At 36.7% G+C, this 25,656-nt stretch overlaps 1 protein-coding gene across 1 annotated transcript; it reads right to left on the bottom strand.

Moving 5' to 3' along the window:
* Positions 1-14,280: 14,280 nt before the first annotated feature.
* On the bottom strand, positions 14,281-16,950 carry LOC127843091 (vitelline membrane outer layer protein 1 homolog). The gene is made up of 3 exons (XM_052372909.1): positions 16,731-16,950; positions 16,402-16,596; positions 14,281-15,217 (listed from the first exon to the last, which is right to left on the bottom strand). The coding sequence occupies exons 1-3, from the start codon at positions 16,914-16,916 to the stop codon at positions 15,002-15,004; spliced, it is 597 nt and encodes a 198-aa protein (XP_052228869.1). The 5' UTR covers positions 16,917-16,950; the 3' UTR covers positions 14,281-15,001.
* Between the last annotated feature and the right edge of the window lie 8,706 nt (positions 16,951-25,656).

Genomic DNA, 25,656 nt, shown 5'->3' with positions numbered 1-25,656 from the left:
CTAAGAGAAGTAGTAAGATTGCTCAGGTTTTGTTTTAATCGAATAGCCAACGAAAGTGACATCTTGATCGGCAATATCACTACAAATTTCTGTGAAAGTTGGTTGGCCATATGCGCCAAATTTTATGGAGAAAACAAATGATTTGGTACTGCTGCTTGGAGAAAAACAAACGCGTTGAGGGATAGTCTATAAGAACACTTCAACACGTTTCTAAACAACAAGATGGACAGAATATTGTTCAAGTTCTACACAGAAAAACAAAGATTAATTATCCAACTGTTACATATCAGTCTAAAGTGAAAAATATCCCTAAGGCGTAAACGAAAATGTCAACATCTAAAGGAAAACAATGGTTAAACAGCTTAAATTAATCATGGGAGCCATTTGGATGGTTCACCCGATATAACACCTGTCCAACTCAAAACTCTGTGCAACAAATGTTATGATTGTCAAGAACTGAATAAAAACAGATACTAAAATATTTTAAAAGCAATATTGAAAAAAGAATCAATCTAAATCAAGATAAAAAAGAAGTTTAAGGTTGACTTGCTCCAACTTTGAAAAAGTAATCGCCGCAACACAAACGCATAAAAAGCTTAAAGGGGCCTTTTCACGTTTGGGTAAATTGACAAAATTGAAAATTTTCGTTTTAGTTATGATATTCGTGAGGAAACAGTAATACTGAACATTTACCATGCTGTAAAATAGCCATTATATGCATCTTTTGACAATTTAAAAACCAGAAAATTATAAAGCGTTGCAACGCGAAACGAATTAATAATTTGGAGAGTTCTGTTGTTGCAGCCATATTTTGGGAAACTACGGGGATTGCTTATATTAAAGGGGCCTTTTCACAGATTTTGGCATTTTTTAAACTTATTCATTAAATGCTTTATATTGATAAATGTAAACATTGGATCGTAAAAGCTCCAGTAGAAAATCAAGAAAAAAAATAAAAAAAGGAAAAGAACATTGCCCGGAGCAGGTTTCGAAGTAGTGACCCCTGGTGTCCTGCCAGAGTCCTTAAGTAAAAACGCTTTAGCCTACTGAGCTATTCCGCCGAGTACACATGCTGAACGTATTTTATACCCTATATAAGCAATCTTCGTAGTTTCACAAAATTTAACGACAAAAACAGAACTCTCCAAATTATTCAATCGTTTCGCGTTGCAACGCTTTATAATTTTTAGGTTTTAAAATCGTCAAAAGATGCATATAATGGCTATATTAGACCATGGTAAATGTTCAGTATTACTGTTTCCTCACAAATATCATAACTAAAACGAAAATTTGCGAATCTGAAACAACTTTTTTCAATTTTGTCAATTTACCAAAGCGTGAAAGGATCCCTTTAAGTATAAAATACATCTAGTAGTATGTCTGGAAGGATGGTAGAGTGGTCTAAGTCGTAGGCTTTTTAATCCAGGACTCCAGGGGTCAGTGGTTCGAGTCAGGCTGAGAGTTACCTTTTTTTCTTTTTTAAATTTTATTCTTGATTTTTTACTGGAAGTTTTTATATCAAATGTTTATATTTATCAATATAAAGCATTTAACGACAAACTTCAAAACATGCCAAAGTCTGTGAAAAGGTCTGTCTGAAAGGTTCCAAATGCTGTTAAAACTACACTTGATGATCTTGGTTATAGTAATTTATGGTTGCACCCGTATCACGAAATCGATTATAGTTGTATGCTAAAACAAAGAGTCCGTGATGTTTACATTCAAACTTGGTTTGAATGTATACAGTCTCAAAGTAAGCTAAAATACTATATCATTTTTAAAAAAGAATTTTGTTTTGAAACCTACTTGAATTGTATAGATAATGAAAAGCATAGAATTGCAATGAGTAGATTCCGATTGTGTTCACATCATTTAGAAATAGAAAGAGGAAGATTTAATAATATTAACATTAATGATCGTAAGTGTAAAGTGTGTACATCTGATATGATTGAATCTGAATTTCATTTTCTTTGTAGTTGTCCAAATTATAGAGAATTAAGGTTAAAGTACATCATAAGGCTGTCATTTAACACATTGAAATATTTCGGAACAATTATGTCAACAAAGTCTGTAAAACGTATCCGTAATGTATCGAAATTTAAATATTTTGCAATGTTAAAACGAAAAGATATCATTGATTCTTCTGTTGCTTCCTAGTTGTCTAAATTCCTTCCCATCATAAAAATGTGTGTTTTTTTGCTACATTTTCCTGTTTTTGTGTATGTGTTTTTGTTTGTTTTTTATATTTATTTATCTATCGACGTTATTTGTATGCTACGATTTACTTTCCTATTTGTGTGGTATAATAATACTAATTATAACCAATATTGCATACAATAATACTCTGTATAGCCAAACTTCATCTCACTGTGTATATGTATTTATCACATTATTTATTTTGGCAAAAGCATGTAATGCTGATTATGCGAATAAATAAATCACGAAACGTGTATGGAACAGAACAGAACATAATAGTTTATTTTGACTTAAGCATATAAACAGCTCATCGTCATAAACATACATATACAATAACATCATGCGTTTCAATTAAATACAAAACATACATCTTTTCGATATAGGATCGTTTTAGAAAGGAATTAAATACAACATGTTTAAGTGAGAATGTCACATAGAAGAGGTAAATACTTAGTGACCACATAATGTAATCAAAGCGCTGAAGGCACTAACGTTGTTCGCTGTTGCATTATTTTAAGACGCAACTCATTTTTCAAAATTAATCGCAAGTTGAAAATGAACAGACACCATTCAAATTTATAAATTTATAAATAACGCACGAGTCAAGATTTGTGTGCACTTTTTATTATCCTATCATCCTATTCATCCTATTTATTTCATAGAGATAACTTATTATAACTTATGAGACAAATTAACAATATCATGGCCCTTTTTGAACGTTCTGAAAGCATAGATAGAATGATGAAAATGGTAATGAGAACTGAATATAAAAACAAATTGAAATCACCATCATATTAAATGAATATTGTTGGAATATCGAATACCTGTCTCACTAAGAATATAATTTCATGATGAAAATTCCCTGTACAAAACTTTTGATTTTTGACACCAAATACAAATTCAAAATATACAATAAGATAATTGATGAAAATAAATAAAAAATAAATCTGCGAAAAATATTTTTTACTCGCGTATTATGTAGTCATAAAGACAGCCCTGTTGACCCGTACTTTGTTGTTTATACATTACTTGTTACCCTAGCAGTTCACACGGTGTCAACAACCTAAACATAGGACCTATGATAGGTATAGAGCTCTAATGCGCTTTTTCTGCATAGCTGTTTTACACAGCCTTTCACCTTAAATGACTTTTACATAACGCCAGCAGACACGCATGAATATTTTCGAATATTTCATAGGCTGATTCGAAATAAAACCTGAACTTTGGCTACAGCACTGTGTCTGTGCTCAGCGCAAAGGATAGTGCACTGGTCAGTGTAAAGAATTCCGGACTTATCTCTGTATGTACAAACGACAAAAATTGTGGCCCAGTTACAATTACGCGTTTAATCCATCTCGCAGAATTTCAGGGTCACTACTCGTTCACTACATCGCCCGAGGAATATATAATTGACTATCGATAAACACAGTTTTGCTTTCAAGATGAGAAAACAAACATTACCGAAAAAGTATAGTGTCACGATAAGAGAAAAATCGTTTAATTATTCAACCACAATGCTTGCCGTACTCGGTCAGCACGTCTGGAAATCGTTCTTGAACGCCTGGATAGGCTGCCCTTATTTACAACATTGCTATTTTGAAATATTTTTTGTATCGAAAAGCATTGTGCAAAAATGTGCCATTTACAATGTGCAATGAGATGACCCTCGTCATGCGAAAATGGGTCTTATTCCATATGCGCCCGTTATATATATAGCCCACTCAGCCTGCGCATCTCTCAGTGATTTTATAGCGAACGGCATCGCATCTGACCAGACTGCGCAAGATACGCTGGCCGAAACGCATAAGACCCATTTTCGCATGACGCGGCTATGAAAGTGTGATTTAAGTGTATCGAAATAAAACTGCGTTGAAATCAAATATTTACATACGACATATTTCGATAGTGATGAAATATACTCTTAGTCACTAGGTCAAAGGTCAAGGTCACTGTTACACATTAACAGTACAAACATTTCCGATTAATAACTCGTCAACTGATAGACCGATTGGCTTGACTTACCATATGCATTGACCTTGGAATAAGATGACCTCTAGTGAAATACGGGTCACTAGGTCAAAGGTTAAGGTCACTGTTACACACTAAGTGGGAAATTGATTCCAATCAATAACTCGTCAACTGATTCATTGATAGGCTTGATACTTCCCATGTTAATACGACTTGGACAGAAGATGACCCCTATTGAAATTGGGGTCACTAGGTCACAGGTCAAGGACACTATTACACACAAGTGTGAAATCGTTTCCGATCAAAAACTCGTAAACTGATTCTCCGAATGGCTTGATACTTCCCATGTGCATTGGCCTTGGACAGTAGATGACCCCTATTAAAATTGCTTTCACTAGGTCAAAGGTCATGGTCACTGGCACAATAAGTGGGAAAGAGTTTCTGATCACTAACTCGTCAACGAAACGACCGATTCGCTTGATACTGCGCAATTGCCTTGGACAGTAGATGACCCATATCGAGATTGGGGTCACTAGGTCAAAGGTCAAGGGCACTATAACAAGTGTGAAATTTGTTTCCGATCAATAACTCATCAACGAATTGGCCAATTGGCTTGATACTTCCCGTGCGCATTGGCCAAGGACAGTAGATTACCCCTATCGAAATTGGGGTCAGTAGGTCAGAGGTCATGGTCACTGTAATAATAAGTGTGAAAATTGTTTCCGATCAATAACTCAGTAACGAATTAACTCATTGGCTTGACCCTTCACATGCGCATTGGACTTGGACAGTAGATGACCCCTATTGAAATTGGGGTTTTCGCAAGGTTTCGCTAATTACAGATCTCCGTGTTAGTGTTACTCCGTATCGATTTACTTTTAATGTCATCATTCTCATACTCACCAAAAATTGTTACACCTGAATAAAAATATGATGCAAATATGAAAGTAGCACACAAACCAGCAAACAAATGACGTCTTTTATGGTTTTTAAGACGTTGTTCTGCGACGTCTTTATCACGTCTCATTTTGGTTGTTTTTGAAAGATTTTTTGACGTCTTTTCTCGACGTAAAAAGACAACTGTTTGTGACGTCTTTATAACGTCTTATTCTGGTTGTTTTTAAAAGGTTTTTTGACTTCTTTTCTCGACGTAAAATAACGTCTTTTGTGACATTTTTATACAGTCTTTTTGCGTTGGTAGGTTTTGAAAGTTTTTTCTGACGTCTTTTCGTGACGTGAAAAAGACGTTTTTTGTGACGTCTTTATTATGTCTTTTTTGGTTGGTTTTGAAAGGTTTTTTGACGTCTTTTCGTGACGCGAAAAAGACGTCTTTTTTGACGTTTTTGTCACGTGTGTTTTTGGTTGTTTTAGAAAGGTTTTTTGACGTCTTTTTCGACATAAAGAAGACGTTCGGTGTTTCAGACGCAAAAAGCAGCAAAGACATCACATATCATGTTTTACAAATATAGATTGCAAGTGTTCATGAAGCGAGACCTCGTTTACGGGGGTATAGTATGATCCAAAAACTACAATCTGCACATTTACATGCAATTTTATCTACATCTAAATACACAGCACTGTAGTACATAATCAATAACAAAGTCATGACACAGAATTATCACATTTTGAGCTACATATCTAAACACAATTAATCAAAATGCAAACTAAAGACAAATATGGGTTGTTATAGACAATTAAGTGCATGCTCCCAAAATGGTATTTGTAAGAAATGCATACAGGTACAATTACCAAGAGGGAACGTAAATTGTAAATGTTTTAAAGAGTGCTCTAAAGGAGAATCTGATATATTTCATGGGGCAATGGAATATATAAAAAAATGAAATGTCAAGATTGTTATTTAAGATTAAGTATTTATATTTTTACATACATTAACTACATACTGGTCAAATGTTAAACACAAAAGGACAATGCCAATGGCAAGATTGGTGGTCCTTGACCAGCAATTGAGCAATCAAATGGGAATAACCAAAGGTGTGACTACACATTACATCATGATCTGTTATGGTCCAGAGTCTGTCTCACAATATACAAACTTACGTCATGGGTATTTAAAGTGATACAAAGGTTTAAAAATACCAAAACAAGGGAAAAAAACTCTTGCAACCATCAGGTTACATATAATATATAGCCACAGTTGTGTGACTTTTACGGAAACAACGTGTGCTTGCTTTATTTAAATGTTCAAAAAATATGTACACATATTTTTATGAGGAGGATTTCCCCAAAATGTTTAAAGTATGCACAGCTAGAACGTTACTGTATTTGCGAGACAAAAGAACACATAATCGTGACATTTGATCAAACAATAAATGAATATGTCTAGTCCATAATATCACTTTATAACTAGTTGCTGTCTGAACCTTGCACAACAGCCTCGAGGAGCATTTCATTCTGGCCTGTTGTCTGTAAAAGAAATACAAACACTACAGGTTAATAAATAACTGAATAACTGTATCAATACGCAAGGCCGTTTTTTAAATTGAAGAGCAAAAACGCATGCTATTCTGCACACAAGTTAGATTAAATAAACGATTTTGATAGATATGTATTTTTAATTATTTTAGTTATTGTTGAACTCATGTTAAACGTTTTATAAATTATGAATATAAACAAGCGTAGCCTAATACTATTGCGTTGTTTTCCCGAATCTATTAATAGCCTCTGATTATGAATGACCTGTACTACGTCATTCAGACGCAGCAGGTAGTGGACCATTTTAATCATTCATAAACAATCTCTTCCGCGACACGTGTAATACAAACCTTGTCTATTGATTCTTTCCTGTATAAGCTCCGTTCAATAATATTCAATTTAACACGATATTCACATAATGTTTTCACTTAAACATATTTGGGCGAAATCTATAATACTTTGGAATTAATGTTTTTCCTAACACAGGAACTGTGTAAAAGCACAGTGATATTCATTCTCGATATCATTAAGGTTGAATTAAACACATTTACGTTGATCCCTTACAATGTTCTGGTGCCTATCCGTTTAAATAAATAATTTGTGAGACGACACACGTAATTTAGCAATAGTTTTTCTATGTTTTTTTTATATATTTTCCACAATATGAGTTTGTTTTACATTTTTACATTTAATACTCTTTTACAAAATTTACGATTGACGCGCTCAATGTTTACCGCTGTGATAAATCCCCAAATCTCACAGTTATAGTTTAGAATTGATGATGCAGATGCTTAAATAAAGTTAACATAAAATGTATAGGTACGCCCATGTCTTTTGTTAAGGCGAACAAAGAAGGCATCGCTTTTAAAGCTTTGCCATACAGAGTATTTGTTGCGGGCACAAAAGATCCACCACTTGACATGACAATGCATAGGTAATTAAAATTATTAATAATTTCTAGTTCTTGACCTTTATATATCCATTGCAATGTTTTACTGAGTGTTCCTCATTGTCGGAATCCATGACCTTAGTTTTTTTCAATTTTAACCGTTAAATTCCACTTATCGCAGTATGTTTCTAAATTGTTTGATGATTCTTGAAGGCCCTCCTGGGTCTCAGAAAATAAAGCCGCGTCGTCAGCGAATAATAATAGATATATCGATATTTGATCTAGTGTAATTCCGAATTTTATTCCATTTTGCAAATCGAATTCGATGTCGTTAATTAATAGAGAGAACAATATGGGCGACGTTATCTCCCCCTGATATATAGGCCGACGTTTCTATTCAATATGTCTCATAAGTTACCCATGTGTTTGACCTGTAAATTTATTGCATCATACATTGAACGAATAAGTGTTTAAAGTTTACCGTCGATGCCCACATTTATCATTTTACTCAAAAATTTACCGCGATTAACGTCATATGCCTTCCGGTAATCAAAATCACAGCAGTATAGTTTATATCTTATTTTAAAACTGTTTTTCTATTAGTGCATTAAGAATAAATATTGCATCGACCGTGCTACAATTTGATTATAAGCCAAAATGTGCGTCCGTCAGAATGTCATTTGTTTCTGCCCATTGTTTAAGGCGTTCATTTAATATGCTAGAATGCTAGAAAACATTTTTGCAAAACAACTTATTAAAGTTATTCCCCGATAGCTATTGGGTCTGATATGTCTCCACGTTTATGTATTGGTATTATGATTCCGGATGCAAGCTGCGAGGAAAACGCTTTTTAGCAAGTATGTAGTTAAACAATATTTCTAACGGTCTGGCGATGGCATGTATTGTTTCAGTAAAATATTCATATATAATATTGTCACAGCATGAGCTTTATTGTTTTTCAACCGTGTTGTTGACTTTATAATGTCTTCTGTCGATTTTGGATTATCGAGTTCGGGGAACGAAGGTTCTGTGTTTAGCCTTTTATCGAATTCTTGTAAGAATGTTTCGGAATCAAACTAATTTATATTTACGTCACCTTCGTCTGCTACTAGTAATTTACTGAAATAATTAAATTCGATTAACGATATCGTATCTGCGTAATGTGATGTAGTCATACGTTTAAATAGTTTCACTACAAAATATGTCTGATAAGTTACCCATGTGTTTAACCTGTTATTTTACTTCATCGTACATAGATCGTATAAGTGTTAAGAGTTTACCGTCGAAGCCCACATTAATCATCTTACTCCAGTGTAGACCGCGATTGATGACGCCATATGCCTTCTGGTAGTCAATGTAGCAACAATATTGTTTATCTTTATTCTAAAACTGTTTTTCTATAAGAGCATTAAAAATAAATATTGCATCGACCGTGCTACAGTTTGGTTTAAAGCCCAATAGACCATTTTCACAATAGGCCAAAAGTGACTCGCAGAATTCCAGAACGAGGCTAAACGTGTATCAATTTACAATAGTCCCACGCAACGCCGCATCTGATTTCAACCTTTCACTCGTTTGAACATTCGGCGAAGTAACGATTTAGAAAACATAATATGACATTGTCAGAATAAGTTATAAATATGTTCTCCACAGTTTATGTGTCAATACATTAAAAAAGTATCGATTAAAATACTTTTTTGTTCCTTTTTTGAACACATTTGACACTATTTGTTAGAGCTTTTTTATCGCGCTGTTTGAATAATGATCTTTCTGGTTTATTGATACATCTGTGGTTTGATAGCCCCTGTGTTTAGCACAAACCCATTTTCTCGTTATGATTAGATACTATGCCGACAAATACTAAATAACAGCATGGTGTCATACACCACCCGTGGTAGATGTCTGGTCATTGAATATCATTTATGATACCCAATGTCTATCGTGGAAGTAGTATAACGTAGTCATTTCTAAAACTAATGTAACGCCAAATACTCTAACTAAATACTGTATAGATATTAGCCACTTAATTAAATCTTAATAATACAGTGAATGCTGGACATTAATCCTAGCCTATTGTTCACACAGGCGGACATTCGTTCCTATGTTTTTGAAAACCCGAACATTCGTGCTTTCGTTATAAAGAGTGTTCGTTAGTGTATAGAAGAACAAAACTAAAACAAGCATTTTCGTTGACCACAACGGGGTTAACTAATGTTTCCGAAAAATACAGACAAAAGAGATTTATGACATAAAGTGACATATATTTATCGCTCATAATCACGTTTAAAGAGAAATCAAGGTGCTTGCATAGACAGTTCAGTTTGCTCCACGTTCGTTTTTTTCACCTGTATAAAAGAATTCGTCAATATTGTCTTTCACTGTAAAAGAGAATTAATTCAATTAAGTTACAAGAAAAATTGCATTCAGTTGGTCATTTGTTTCTACTCATTGTTTAAGACGTTCATTTTATGCTTGTAATTTTTTTTTCAAAAAAGCTTATTAAACTAAATCCCCGATAGTTATTTGGGTCTGATATGTCTCTACTTTTATGAATCGGTATTATAATTCCGGATGGCAAACTGCGGGAAAAACTCTCTTTATCAAGTATGTAGTTAAACAAATTTTCCAACGGCCTGACGATGCTGACTATGCCATGGATTGCTACAGAAAAATATTCATATATAATAGTGTCACGCGAATGAGCTTTATTGTTGCCCTCATAATTTCGTCTGTCGATATGGGACTATCGATTTCTAGATACGAATATTCTGTGTTTCGCCTTTTTTCAAATTCATGTAAGAAAGCATCGGAGTCAAACGAATTTATATTTACGTCACCTTCGTCCGCTAATTTACTAAAGTAATAGTGAAATTCGATTAACGGTATCGTGTCTGAGTTTTGTGATTACGTTTTACGTTTAAACAATTCCAAAAACTCACAGGGTAATTTCCTTCTTATTGTTCATATGCTTGCTTTGATCAGTGTTGTATTTATACCCACGCATTTAAAAGTTATATCCGCCGTCTGTCCGTCCGTCCTGGCCACTATCTCCTTCTACACTATTAGCACTAGAACCTTGAAACTTTAACACATGGTAGCTATGAGCAAATGTTCGACGGTGCACTATTTGGAATTTTGATCTGACCCCTGAGTCAAAAGTTATGGGGGTAAAATGGGGTAAAATGAATGAAAATCTCTGACCCGGCCCCACCCCAAGCGACGCACATTCTACATACTTTAACCCAAGGGTCAGATCAAATTTCCAAATAGTGCACCGTCGCAAATGTTCTCATAGCTACCATATGTGTAAGTTTCAAGGTTCTTTTGCTCATTGTGTAGGAGGAGATAATGGCCGATGGGGGTTGGGGTGGGGCCGGGTCAGAGATTGTCATTAACTTTTTTAGGTTATTTTACATTAACTTCTTCATTTATACACCGATTTACTTCAAATTGATACTGATCTCATATGACAATACGGTCAATCTCAACTATGCATGGCCCCATTAACAACCCTGGGGCGCCCCGCCCTCATACACCACGCCCACCCAAAATTGTGTTTGAACAAAACTTCATTTATTCATCAAATGACTTCAAATTAATACTTAACATATCTTATGACAACACGGTCAATCTCGACCATACAGGTCAACATTGCCCACCCACAGCCATTGATAAAGGAAATGGCAGCTTGGTTTCCGTCCTCTTTCAAATTTATCGAGACGTCCACGGGTCCTACTTCCCCGTTCCCCAACTTTTTTTTCGTACCTAACATTTTTCGTACCCATTTTTTTCGTACTTAATTTGATTTTCGTACCCAAATTGTTTTTTTTACCCATTTTGTTTCGTACCCAAATTTGTATTCGTACCCAAATGTTTTTTCGTACCCAAATGTTTTTTCGTTCCCATTTTTTGTTCGTACCCAACATTTTTTTGTACCCAAATTTTGTGTCGTACCCCAAATTTTTTTTTGAGGGGGCATAATTTATTCCTACCCAAAATTTTCGTACCCAATATTTTTTCGTACCCACATACACAATTGTGGTGATGTAGATAAACTTTAAAATTATGCTTTTATATCCATCCTCTTCAAAAGCATCGTCGCACCAGAACCTTCAGTACTTTGATTCTTATCTGTGATTGATAATCCGCACGCTCCAAATGGAGCGGTATGATTGTGTGGTTATCTCCGCCGTCCGTCCGTTCGTCCGTCCGTCTTGGCCACTTTCTCCTCATACACAATAAGCACTAGAGTAGAACCTTGAAACGTAAACGCATGGTAGCTATGAGCATATGTGCGACAGTGCACTATTTGGAATTTTGATCTGACCCATGGGTCAAATGTTATGGGGAATGGGATTGGGTCTGGTCAGAGATTTTCACTCATTTCTTTAGGTTATTTTAATTAACTTCTTAATTTATACACCGATTCACTTCTTACTGATACTGAACTTCTCTTATGACAAAACGGTAAATCTCAACTATGCATGGCCCAATTACCAACCTTTGGGCGTCCCGCCCACATAGACCACGCCCACCCAAAATTTTGTTTTAATATCATTTCTTCATTTATTCATCAATTGAATTCAAATTAATACTGAAGATCTCATATGACAAAAGGTCTATCTCGACCATCCATGTCCACATAACCCACCCCGAGGCCCCACCAACATAGGCCTTGCCCACCCAAAATTGCTGTTTAATATAACGTCTATGCGGCGTGTTTTCCTACAAGTATACCGGTACTCATAAACCTTTTTCGATGCAATTATTGGTTCTCGTGTACGCTTGTTTTTGTTAAGATCATAATCACTTTGTTTAACTTATTTTGCATTTTATACAGTCAATATAAAAGAGTTATTTTGAATTTGATATTGTCAAAATTACTATTCGCTCTTACGGTATCTATTTTGAAACGAACATAATCTGTTAAAAAGTAACACACAGCATGCCCGCATTCATGATGGCGCTTTATTATATGTTTCTTGAGTCTAATATTGTAAACAACGCGAAAACGACAAAGCATTGAACAATAAAATCATAAAAAAAATTAGTTGATAATCAAGTCATCCATCTAGACAATTACAAACTTAGACATGCGTGTATTCTTAATAACACGTGCAAGTACTAATAATGCTGTATATCATAAATTGCACCATTGTCATATACGTTTGGAGCTCATTGGTGTGTCGGTATGTAACTTTTTTTACTACATCAGTATTATTGAATCTTTTATATGTAGATTTTTTTCGGCCTGATATCATCAACGGACAGGGCTAAAACATGGCTTGTATAACTGAATCCCATAAAACAAATTACATTTACATCGTTATAAACATATAGGTGAATCTTAACTTTAACAATCTATCTAGTGGCTGAATTGATTTGAACAATGGTCGATCGGACGAAATGTTACTGAAACGTGTACATGCATTGTCAACATTTTTTTCGCACAAGTTTCAAAGCAGTCCTCAAATCTTTTCTTGATTTGTAATGTTAAAATGCTTACACGACGGACACAAGGCAATCATCAATGCTCACCATGAACGCTATATGCCTATGTTAGCTTTAATAATTTGGCTTTTACCACACTCGATTAGGTTTGTGGCAATATATTTTGTCTTTTAATCAACACTTTTAATCAACACTGTAGCGAGGGGGGAAGTGTGTGTGACACACTTTTGTGTGAGCGCGAATGCAGGTAATAATTTTCATCAAACAGTACACAATTGTAAGCAATTTAACATTGTATACAAATACATTAGAGGGGCATTTTCACAGATTTTGGAATGTTTTGAAGTTTGTCATTAAAAACTTTATATTGATAAATATAAACATTGGATATAAACAGCTACTGTAAAAATTCAAGAATAACATTAAAAAAGGTAACCCTCAGCGGGAATCGAACCACTGCCCCTGAAGTCGTGGAGTAAAAAAGTCAACGACTTAGGCCGCTCGACTATCCTTCCATATAGAATATCAGTATGGATCAGTACGGCAGGAAACGTAACCCGTGACTGCCTGTGTGGATAACTCCAGTAAACTTTAGCAGACGATAATGCTAAAAGCGTCTGCTTTTATCACCGCATTTACCTGTTCTCACTGGTACAGTACATAGAGTATATTTAACATCTTGTAGTAAGACAACGTTGGCCAGTCTAGTGTTTATCATTGAAATCTGTACATATCGGCTGCTTTCAGGGAATACGGGGATTAATGCACGTTAAATAAGATTAGCATGTGCACACTGATTAATGTATCGATGATTTAAAAAAAACACACATCTCGACCTGTGTTTTAGGACACATTCCTTATAAATTTGAATGTGTTGTGATCATTTAAAACTTGCGATATAAAAAGCTATAAAATAATTATGAAAACGGAGTTGCGTCTAAGATTATACAACATCGAACAAATTCAGTGTCTTCAGCGCTTTGATATACTATATATAAGCAATCCTCGTAGTTTCCCAAAATATAGCGACAACAACAGAACTCTCAAAATTATTAATTCATTTCGCATTGCAACGCTTTATAATTTTAGGAGTTTTAAATTGTCAAAAGATGCATATAATGGCTATTTTAGTGCATGGTAAATGTGCAGTATTACTGTTCCTTCACAAATGTCATAACGTAAACGAAAATGTGCGAATCTGTAACCATTTTTTTCAATTTGAAATTCGTCAATTTACCAAAACGTGAAAAGGCCCCTTTAAATAATATCTTTATCCCTTCAGAAATAAAGCATGTGCTTTGTGCCGCATTGCGATGCTTAAGACAATAACAAATAAAAATTGCTTACGGGTATGTATAACTTTTATTTAGTTTCAATAAAAATGATAAGATTACGCATAAATCCGTTCCATTGGTAGGTAAAAAATAAAACACGTAATTTAGTGTTGATGTAAAAGGTCATTTTAACAATATTGTTGTAGAAAAAAATATAAACGTAATGAGATATTACTCGCATTAGTTTAACTTACGAAATACTAATTTGAAAATATGAATTATAATATCATTTAAGTCACTTATAAAACAACAGTATTAAGGACAAATTGCTTTTTTTTCCAAAAAATGCTTTTAAAATTGTTTTCTTGCAAAGTGGATACAATCTGTAATAAATGCATGAAAGAAAGAGTAATTTATTTATTTCCAATGACATCGCCAAAAACGGGTAGTTAGGTCGGCTTATCGTTTTATCGTGGACTTATCTTTTAACGATTCCTTACTTGAGTAATAATAAACAATGACCTCCTCCCAACCTTTATGTCTCTAGTTATCCTGGGTTATTTTTTTTTATATAATCGAATATGATCAAACGAAGCAACAAGTATGTAACCTTTAAAGCAAATTTAGTGGTTATGAACACATTTCGCAAAATAATAATAAAAAAAAACCTGGAATACCAAAAAAAGTTTAAGATTGGCATAACAAATTAAGGTCGTTGGTGCAAACGGAAACACACAACCATTTTACGCCTTATCGAATGGCCTAATCATCACAACAGAACATTTTCACGTCATTTAAAGCCGTCATCAGATCCAGAGGTTGGTGCTTCGACCCTGGTTTGTATGCCACAAAATGCAGAATTTACTGGGCAGGCGTCGCTCCAATCACCCCAGTCACCCCACTGAGCTCCCCCTTCAGCAAATACTGTAGTCAAATTGCATCCTCTGCTATCAATGCGGCTGCATTCGAACACGATGTCATTGGCGGTGGTATCGTCGCCAAAAGTCTGTTTGAATAAGGAGAGTTTATCTTTACGTGTTAATACAATACTTAACTAGAAATGGCGCGGCAGAGGCCGACGCGTATCCCCACGCCGCATGTTTGACCAAGGGGCGCCCCAGGGCTGGTAATGGGGCCATGCATAGTTGAGATTGACCATATTGTCATAAGAGAAGTTCAGTATCAATTAGAAGTGAATCGGTGTAGAAATGAAGAAGTTAAGTACAAGGCAATTTTGGGTGGGTTTGGCCTATGTGGGCGGGGCACCCCAGGGTTGGTAATGGGGCTATGCATAGTTTAGATTGACCGTATTGTCATAATAATAGTTCAGTAGCAATTAGAAGTGAATCGGTGTATAAACGAAGAAATTATAGTAAAAGGCAATTTTGTGTGGGTGTGGCCTGTTTAGGCGGGGCGCCCCAGGGTTGGTAATTGGGCCATGCATAGTTGAGATTGACCGTATTGTCATAAGAGAAGTACAGTATCAATTAGAAGTGAATCGGTGTAGACATGAAGAAGTAATAGTAAAAGGCAATTTTGGGTGGGTGTGGCATATGCGGGTGGGGCGCCTCAGGGTTGGTAATGGGGCCATTAATAGTTGAGATTGACCGTATTGTCATAAGAGAATTTCAGTATCAATTTGAAGTGAATCGGTGTAGAAATGAAGAAATTATAGTAAAAGGCAATTTGGGTGGGTGTGGTCTATATAGGCGGGGTGCCCCAGGGTTGGTAATGGGGCCATGCATAGTTGAGATTGACCGTATTGTCATAAGAGAGGTTCAGTATCAATTTGAAGTAAATCGGTGCAGAAATGAAGAAGTTAATGTAAAATAGCATAAAAAATGAGTGAAAATCTCTGACACGGCCCCGCCCCAACCCCCATAACTTTTGACCCAGGGGTCACATCAAAATTTTAAATAGTGGAGGGTCGCACATATGCTCATAGCTACCATGTGTGTAAGTTTCAAGGTTCTAGTGCTTATAGTGTAGGAGGAGATAGTGGCCAGGACGGACGGACAGACGGACAGACGGACGGACGGACGGACAGACGGACGGACGGCGGAGATAACCACACTATCCCAACGCTTTTCAAAAAGCGTGGCAATAACAACACACAATTGGTAATGGTACACAGATTGTGACTTATTTAACAATTTTATTTGGTATGTGACAAATATTACAAAAGCTTACTCCTTGTGGCGATTCCACCTTTAGCCTGAACTTGTACATAAATTGTCCACTTGGACAGAAGGTTGGACTGTTCCATGAACCAAATTGGCCGACACCAGAAGAAATTGATCCGTGAATTGTTTCATCTCGAGAAGCGCAATGGAGTTTTACTCCATTGAGGGCAGTGTCGTCTCCACGGCCCACTGGTTGTTCCACCTTGTATATTATAATAGGGTTTTAAACGCCAAACATATATACCAAGCCAATATTTGTTTAAAGGAACAAACAAACAACAATGAAAGTGGCGGTGTACATTACACTCTTTTTTTTCAAAGCATTTTTTCACCCACCTTTATTTGGAGTCCAAATGCGTAAGCAGATTTGACGCAAAACTGACGATCATGCCAGTCGCCAAAATTGCCATGACTAGTTGACGTAATAATCTTCACAATGTTTCGCTGCATATCTTGAAGAAGATATCCGTAAATGTGTCCAGCGCAGCAAAGAACGAGGATGAAAATGTATATCCTTAACATTTTACTTGCCAACGAATCTTGTAATTTGGCCCGATGCATGCGTTTACATTCTTTATATACTGTCATATACAGAACATAATGATAAGACGCATTTGTTTAATGTAATCATATTTCTGCGTGATGGCAAACGACCGATTTGCGTAACTTATCAAAATGGAAATCATACCTTATTTAAGGGCTAACTCAATATTTTATTCAATGCCGTTCATCTTTTAACTCGCCTTAGCATAACGCTTCGTGTCCGTCGTTCGCCGTCAATATTTTATATTCTAACCTTATGAAACTCAGTCGTTAATTTAGTCCTATATATATTTAAAAATAGTAAACATCACTGAGGTCCCTATGACACTATAGTGACCAGCCAGGCGGCCACAAACCGTACATGGACCGATTATGTACCCCTATAGACCTTAATTCGTGTTTATATCGGATAAAAAAGGGTATAGAGATAGATGTATTAAAAGTGGGAACCCCATAATCATCCTTTTTCCAAATCAGAGACCCCGTAACTTAACTTGGTCAGAAAATTGTTAAATGATCTCTCGGCTGATTTCAAAAATAATTTCGGTTTCAAACTCAACCGAGATTTTCTGTTTTGACAAAGTTATATGAAGACGGAAAATAAATCTTGCAAATTGAGCGTTAACAAGGTTCACGATAGCCATACCATATAGGTTATACTGCCCCACCACCTGGCGGTCGAGTTTTTAAATAGACCGTGGCCATTTTAAAACTCGGTCGAGGTATCATTACAATAAATGTTTCGACCATGCTTTATGAAGATTGTACAAAGCGATGTGACGTAGCCCTAAGGCCAAAGTAATGATACACATTTCTGAGACAGTCAGAATTGGCTGGCTGCCAAAACCCACGAATGACTGAATTCCCACAAGTCCGATTTACCACTTGGCGGCAATTCATTCGCAATCAAAGAAGTTTTTCGCATATCTCAATAACCCGCCTTGTAAACACAGAACATCACTAAATAGCATGACAGTGTCATAAAACGTGTAAAAATATTATTGAAGCAAAATTGCTAAGCATTGGCTACGACATTGTTTTCAGCTCGACTATTATATATGAAATATATATATAGTGGAGCTATCCTACTCACCCCGGCGTCGGCGTGACCGTCTGCGTTACCGTTAGCGTTAGCGTCTGCGTTAGCGTGCAAATGTTAAAGTTTTCGTACTACCCCAATTATTTTCATTGTCCCTTGACATATTGCTTTCATATTTTGCATACTTGTTTACCAACATGATCCCAATCTATAAACAAGAGCAGACAACTCTGTCAAGCATTTTGTCATAAGTATGGCCCCTTTTCCACTTAGAGTATGCAGCAAATGTTAAAGTTTTCGTACTACCCCATTTATTTTCATTGTCCCTTGACATATTGCTTTGATATTTTGCATACTTGTTTTCCAACATCACCCCAACCTATAAACAAGAGCTTTATTTATGATCACATTTTATTATTACTTTGACAAAACAACACTTACCTGAATACCACAATGGATTCCACCCAAACAATACCCACGCCCCTCTCACCCCCTTCTCCCTACCCCCCCCCCATTTTTTTAAACATCATCTAATAAATTACCACACCCCACATTATACCCCCCTACACACCCCCTACACCCCCTACCCCCCCCCCCCCCAAAAAAAAAAAACACAACTTTTTTTTCCTTTTTTTATTTTTGAAAGATCGTCTAATAAATTATTGAATATGAACAATTTCCCCATGATGGCTTACGTTATACTGTCAAGCACTCGAATAGTCGAGCGCGCTGTCCTCTGACAGCTTTTGTTATTATTGTTAGAATATTCATGCGAGAATAAGTTCCTCACTTGACGGTCTAGGCCGAAAAGATACGAATGTCTACGGAGACAGTAAGAAGAATTTTGTTCTGATACATTTTTTGAAGACATTACATTTGGTATTTATAAACATACGTTAAGATATCGTTATTTTATTTTGCGTTAACGAGACATTCAAGAAAACAGAAAATGAAAAAAACAACAACAAATAGTCATGATCATTCTCGGAAATATACGAAGTTACCGGATATGATATTTCACTGCGCAAATCAAGCGCGCAAATCGAGCGCGAACAGTTCTACGTGAGACAACGGACACCGTTCTTTATCAGGGTAAATGCCCAGTCTCACTATGATGCCGGCGGAGCCCCTTTGCGTGATCAAGGATCTACCGGGATGAACCGGGGCTCTACTGGGATGAACCGGGGCTCCATCGGGGACAACCGGGATGAACCGGGGAAAACCGGGGCTCCGCAGGGAAAGTATTAACATGTGTAATACCTCCGGGATGGACCGGGAGTCACCGGGAAGGACCGGCAACGACCGGCGCGGCACCGGGAACAACCGGGAACAACCGGGACGGCACCGCAGCTCCACCGGGGCCAATACAGACCCCGACAGAGCTACGGCAACGCACATGTGAATGCCGTTAGAGTCCCGGTATAGCTACGGTATATAAGAAAACAGGAGCTCTGCTGGAACGCTACCGGCATTCACCGGGGTCCGCTGGGGAATTACCGGCAACGACCAGGGTAAAACCAGGGCGTTGCCGTAGCTCTGCCGGGGTCTGATGCCGGTGTAGACACGGTAGGTGCCGGCGATGTTACGGTATACCGGGCTCTGCCGGCTTTCACCGGGGCACTACCGGACCACTACCGGCGACAACCGGGGATATGCCGGGGAATCACCGGGATAAACCGTAGCCAGTCCGGGTTGACCGGGACTCTGCCGGGCTGTTGACCGGCTTCAACCGGGGCGGCACCGGGAAATAGTGCGACTTCGTCAAAAAATTTGAACGAATCATCCCGGTCCTCCCCGGTCCACCGGCGTGAGCAAACCGGGATGGACCGAGGCTCTACCGGCAAAAGTGAGACTTGGGCTTAAGTGGATTTACTTTTGTATACACATTACAAAGGAAGTATGAGTGTTTTCCTGATCTGTTAATTATGTGACAGAAAGCGATTTTAGGCTATTGACAGTGATTTATTTGACGCCAACAATAACAGTTTTTCGCGGCCATGTTGTTGTTGTTGTTGTAAATCTTCACTGCCTATGTAGACGAACCTCTACAAGATCTGGAGAACTGAACAAAAGGTTATCGTTCCCACAACCAGTATCGTGTTGTCCTCCACCGTCTATGTACACTGTAGTATATACACAACTATTGTCTTGTCTTACAGTCTCTGAGCTTCTGCACTCAGTCGTTAGGGTGAATCCGTATAAATTTGGACAAAGGGAGAAATTCGGACAAAACATCGTAAATGCATTTTATGTCACACTAAACCTAGCCTCAGGCCTTCAGCGGCCTACAACGCTTTGATTAATTTCATTTTCATAGTATTCGTATTTAGTTAAAGTACCAAAATGATTATAATAATAATGTGATATTGATATTGGTTCTATCGTCTGTGTTGTTATAATAATTACCATTAGTTTGTAGCGAAGGCAATAATAATAAAACTAAAATTCGATCCATAGTCGTTACAATTCTTATAAGAACAAACCATTGTAGATGTGTTTTTGTTTCGATTAAGGTATGTATATGCCATGCATGGGTACCTGTTTTAATACTCTTTTCCGTTTTAGGTAAACGTGCATTTGTTTTTTCATTATTTAAAAATAATTATGGACTATGATGCTTAAATATTCATACAATAACATGTCATAATAATAATAAATGATAATAAGCCACATCAAACATGTTGTATATCCATTATCAGTACAATGATATTTGCTGAACCAGTTTAGAAACAAACAATTGTATATCGCATTTGATGCAGGAAGGGTATATATATATAGAGGCGGTAATCACGTAAAGATAAAGACGGCGAAGTCAATGCCAAGACAGGTATTTTTCGCCGTTTAAAGCCCTTTATTACTTGTGTTTAATTAACTATGCCGCTCACCCTCCAGCCAAATCAGTAAGAAAGGGTTTAGTGTTTAGTTCTTAATAATATTCGCTTAATATATCGACTTTACTCGCTACGAATTTTCTTAGCGGAAGCTGTGATTTTTTTCCCGCTAAAATATCGTAGCGAGTGATTATCCTCTCCGTGAAAGAGTATCAGAAACGCATTTTCGTGTACCACATCCACTGAACTTTTATAATAGTTTTAAACTCAACAATATTTCTGTTTTCTTTAGACAGTAATGAGATCGTACGTATACCGGTTAAAGTAAATTCTCTCAAGGATTGGTTTGGTAACACCGTTTCGTTCGCTTCACAACGACTCTGTACGAATTACACAAATGCAGAAACTACTTTTGCGATGTGAATGTCACCAGGTGTGCATTAACATTTATCTAAAATTTATAAAGTAATTTCTATTACAAAAACCCAACGCGTTCTTATGAAGCATGCTTTTAAAACCGATGGGTTTATGCATATGCTAAAGGTCGTCTTTGTTTGAGTCTAACTACAGCTAGTTGTTGTATACACTGTTTCTAATACAGTTTTAACCTCATTTCTGAACATAATGTGCTCAATTAAAAATATATATCACAGCAATAATTGCTCGACATAAATCCCACACATTTCATTTTAAAACAAATTTGCTTAAGTATGATAGTGATGTATAATCTTATACATCACTGATCACATGTGCAAAATTGCATGTTATGAATTTAAAGAATTATGAATATCTACGCATTTACCACTCATATAATAATTATCATCATTCCACTGTTCATCAGTATGATTTCCAGCGTTTCACTCCCATGCTTCAGTATTTGTATTGAATAACGAAATTAAAGAAATAATATCGGGTTAATGTTTATAATAATGCTCTCAATACAAAGTAGCATGTAACAATTTTGTATCACGTTTCATAATTATGACTAAAACGTTTCGTGCACGGTCTCATTTACAAAATAATACATAATGAAATTTAATGCTAGAAATATGTCCATCAGACGCCCCCTCCCCCCCCCCCGTGACATAAACTAGGCATATGCATGACACGCATTATTTTAAGGCATAACACAATAATCAGTAAGTAGATTAAGGAATATGAATAAAAGATCTGCACCTAAAATGTTTTAACAAATCGTCTCTATTTAATAATGGTAAGCTTAGGTTTTAATGTAGCACCATGCCTTGTGCCTACTTGAATACGTATGTTAAGTGTGCCAATGCATTTAGGATTCCCATCATGCATACAAAGAAATGTGACTGACACGCACTAACATCTACTTGATTTGTATCCATACATCAGGAATGTGCAGCAACGGCAAGTGCTCACTGTGACCCTGGCCTTTCTGCAAGAGACTTTACTTTTGCACGTTCTTAGCGTTATCAGTTGTGCAATACATTTCGAAACCCCAAATTGAATACTAAAGATATCGGCCAGACACGAACGTTCATGATTATTGTATCCCAAACTAAAGTTTCGTCTGCGAGCTTGACCTGCACGCAAATGACATAAAAGTGACCACGTGTGCCGAATAATTTCTTTATCGTTCATGCGCGACACGGTTAGTAGCTATACGACCGTCACACACAACTACACACTCGCTCAGACATGGCTATTTCAAAAGTAAGGCGCGCGGGAATCCAAAAGATGATCCGTTATTGCTGATGAATGATTAATATATTCGTTGAGTTCCACATTAAGTGTAAATTTGCACTTACATCTTCCTGGTTGGAACGTCTTTTTTATTGTCATTAAAATTAATTGACTCTTGTAGTGAAGTTTTTGACAATCGAACGAAAATGCCTCTATGGGAAGCGGTTCGACGCATAATCCCAAAAAACTAGGTTTCTCATGAGAACCTAGGTTCTCAGAATAAAAACCTAGGTTCTCGCTTGGAGATTGCGCATGGCTTCAAGAACCCAAGTTTTCAAATAAGAACCTAGGTTTTCATGAGAACTTAGGTTCTCATTAGAAACTAGGCTTATGAAATACCAAGAAACCAGGTTTTTATGAGAACATAGGTTCTCATGAGAAACTAGGTTTATGAAATCCCAAGAAACCAGGTTTCTCACGAGAACCTCGGTTCTGATGAGAACCTAGGTTCTCATTTGAAAACCTTAGTTTACGCTTGAGAACCTAGGTTTTCATGAGAAACTAGGTTTTTCATGAGAACCTAGATTCTCATAGACACATAGGTCTTAGGTTCTCATGAGAAACTAGGTTTTCATGAGAACCTAGGTTCTCATTCTGAGAACTTAAGTTCTCGTTTGATATCGAAGGTTTTCACAAGAACCTGCATGTAGGTTCTCGAAAGCTTTTCACGGCGTTCTCTCTGATAACCTAGGTTTTCATGAGAACCCAAGATTTCATTTGGGAACCATAGTTCTCATGCGAATCTAGGTTCTCATTCTGAGAACCTAGGTTCTCATGAGAAACCTTGTTTCTTGGGATTATGCGTCTAACCGCTTGCCATATGCCTCGTAGCGGATCCTTATTCCAAAGCTAGAGTGCGTAATTAGGGTCATCAGCTATCAGTTCTGCCTATAGAACAACAAAGCTAAAATGAAATCTCTTTCAAGGGAGCGAGGTTTAGAATAGCATTAATATCAGGGACCTATACAAACATTTTTTGTTTGTATAGGTCCCTGTTAATATGCAATGCTATATATGCTATAAAATCATTTGACCACCTATCGGACCATTGTATGATGAAAAATTACAATTGTTGAAACCTTTTGCCGATTCCTAAAACCGATTCATCTTTAATTAAAAATGAAGAAACATGTGGTCATTGGATATTTTAGAGAATAAGCAAGTCTGCTAATTCGGTTTTACGATAACCATTAAACCTGTGATGACTAGTGTTGATCCAAAATGGAAAATGGAAAAATTCTCCGCAGACGTTCTGTCCAATATTTGAACCTAAATTTTTAATCTAAGAACGTTCAGTTTCAGATCAAAACGTTGAATTAACGACCTTTATCATATGTTTCGATGACTCTAAGAATAAAACGGACTAAATAGGTGTCAACACATATGAAAGGTGCCATCAAACGCCGCTAGCACGATCAACGGACACAGAGCACAAAGTGCATCATAAAGTTTGTGCGTGATCAGCTGAAATCTAGAATGTTATGTAGCATTATGCGATAAAGTGTTTCTCATCGGGCCAATTTAAGCGACATATAAACCTGTTTCATTAGCTTCCTTATATTAATGCGAAATCGGCTCGTTTCTGTTAATTCAGTGCTCACTCTGTCCGAGTCGCTTGCTGTTTGTTGCATATTTTCGGTATATTGCGATTCCGTGTGTCCTTTACATCCAGTGATGGTGGTTCATTAAGGTTTTGGGGTGATTTTACGTTCCGCCCAGAATCGACATACGCAGTTGGCTATCAAATGCAGGTTAGTTTAAAAATACATGACAAACAAGCGCAAACAAAACAAGGACTGTCGCCCTTGCCGGATATCGCAGTCACCGATATATTATCGGCCGAAAGCAGGCTTTCAGAAGCCACCGGTTAGACGAGGCCTTTCGACCGCGAACGTAGGCTTGGCGCGCCGTGTTCCGCATGGCGTCCGCGCTCCCAGACTTAGACAAACATTCCCATGGGTTCCAAGCAAGACAGTCCGGCGATCAGGCCTCGCGCGCACAGTTGTCCGACTAGGCCAGCGAGACCACCCCTGCCATAAGCGAATCCCGACCAGAGCCGCTTCACCCGCGCTCCGCGCGAAAAAGCCCAGCCTGCGCAACGAGGCCCGCGAGACCACAACTTCAGGGCCTATTTACATTATATTTATTTATATATTTCCAAATTGATTGAAAATTATGTTCCATGATATGTTTATATGAGAAGACTATTGTTTTTTCAACGAGGTTATGCATCTTTTGACGATTTTAAAACCTAAAAATTATAAAGCGTTGAAACGCGAAACGATTGAATAATTTAGAGAGTTCTGTTGTTGTCGTTAAATTTTGTGACACTACGAAGATCAATTTTATAAGGTATAAAATACGTTATCTATGTATTCTCGGCAGAATAGCCGAGAGGGTAAAAGCGTTTGTACTTTAGGACCTCGGCAGGACGCCAGGGGTCACTGGTTCGAAACCTGCTCCAGGAAAAGTTTTTTTCTTTTTTTAATTAATTAATTAATAAATTTTATTCTTTATTTTTTACTGCAGCTTTTACGATCAAATGTTTACATTTATCAATAGAAAGCATTTAATGAATAACTTCAGAACGTGCCAAAATCTGTGAAAAGGCCCCTTTAATCCTCTTTTGATAACAGATTTTTTTGCAAGTTTCCAGCACCACAATATCATGTAAAACTTTAATGCCGCCCAAACAACGAGTACCTGCTTTCGAAACCTTCAGAGAGAACCATAAAAAATTAATTCGCCCAATGATTTGATATAAATTTTTATATACATGTATATATGTATATATGTACACATATGTGGCAAAACCGTTTATGATTGGTTTCATCAAGACTTGTATAGTTTCATCGCGTTTGTTATAATTTACTTATTGTACTTGATGAAAGTGAAATTTTGTGTTATTTGATCATGAATCAGGAGTAATAAACACACAACATTAGATAGCCATCACGCCTGTTGAAACAATCGTTAAGTATAAACGAATAGACTACAATTATTTAGGAATGGTCATGATTAGAATAAACATCAGTCATAATATGAATTTTCACAATTACTTAACCTTGAATGATTTAATTTTCACCCAACTATAATTCCAAAATGAAGCATTATAATAGGTTCACCGCAGAAATGT

The sequence above is a fragment of the Dreissena polymorpha genome, chromosome 8 (assembly GCF_020536995.1).
Source record: "Dreissena polymorpha isolate Duluth1 chromosome 8, UMN_Dpol_1.0, whole genome shotgun sequence".
NCBI classification, from domain to species: Eukaryota; Metazoa; Mollusca; class Bivalvia; order Myida; family Dreissenidae; genus Dreissena; species Dreissena polymorpha.
The sequence above is the reverse complement of the archived record's forward strand: the minus strand, read 5'-3'. Positions and strand labels throughout refer to the sequence as shown.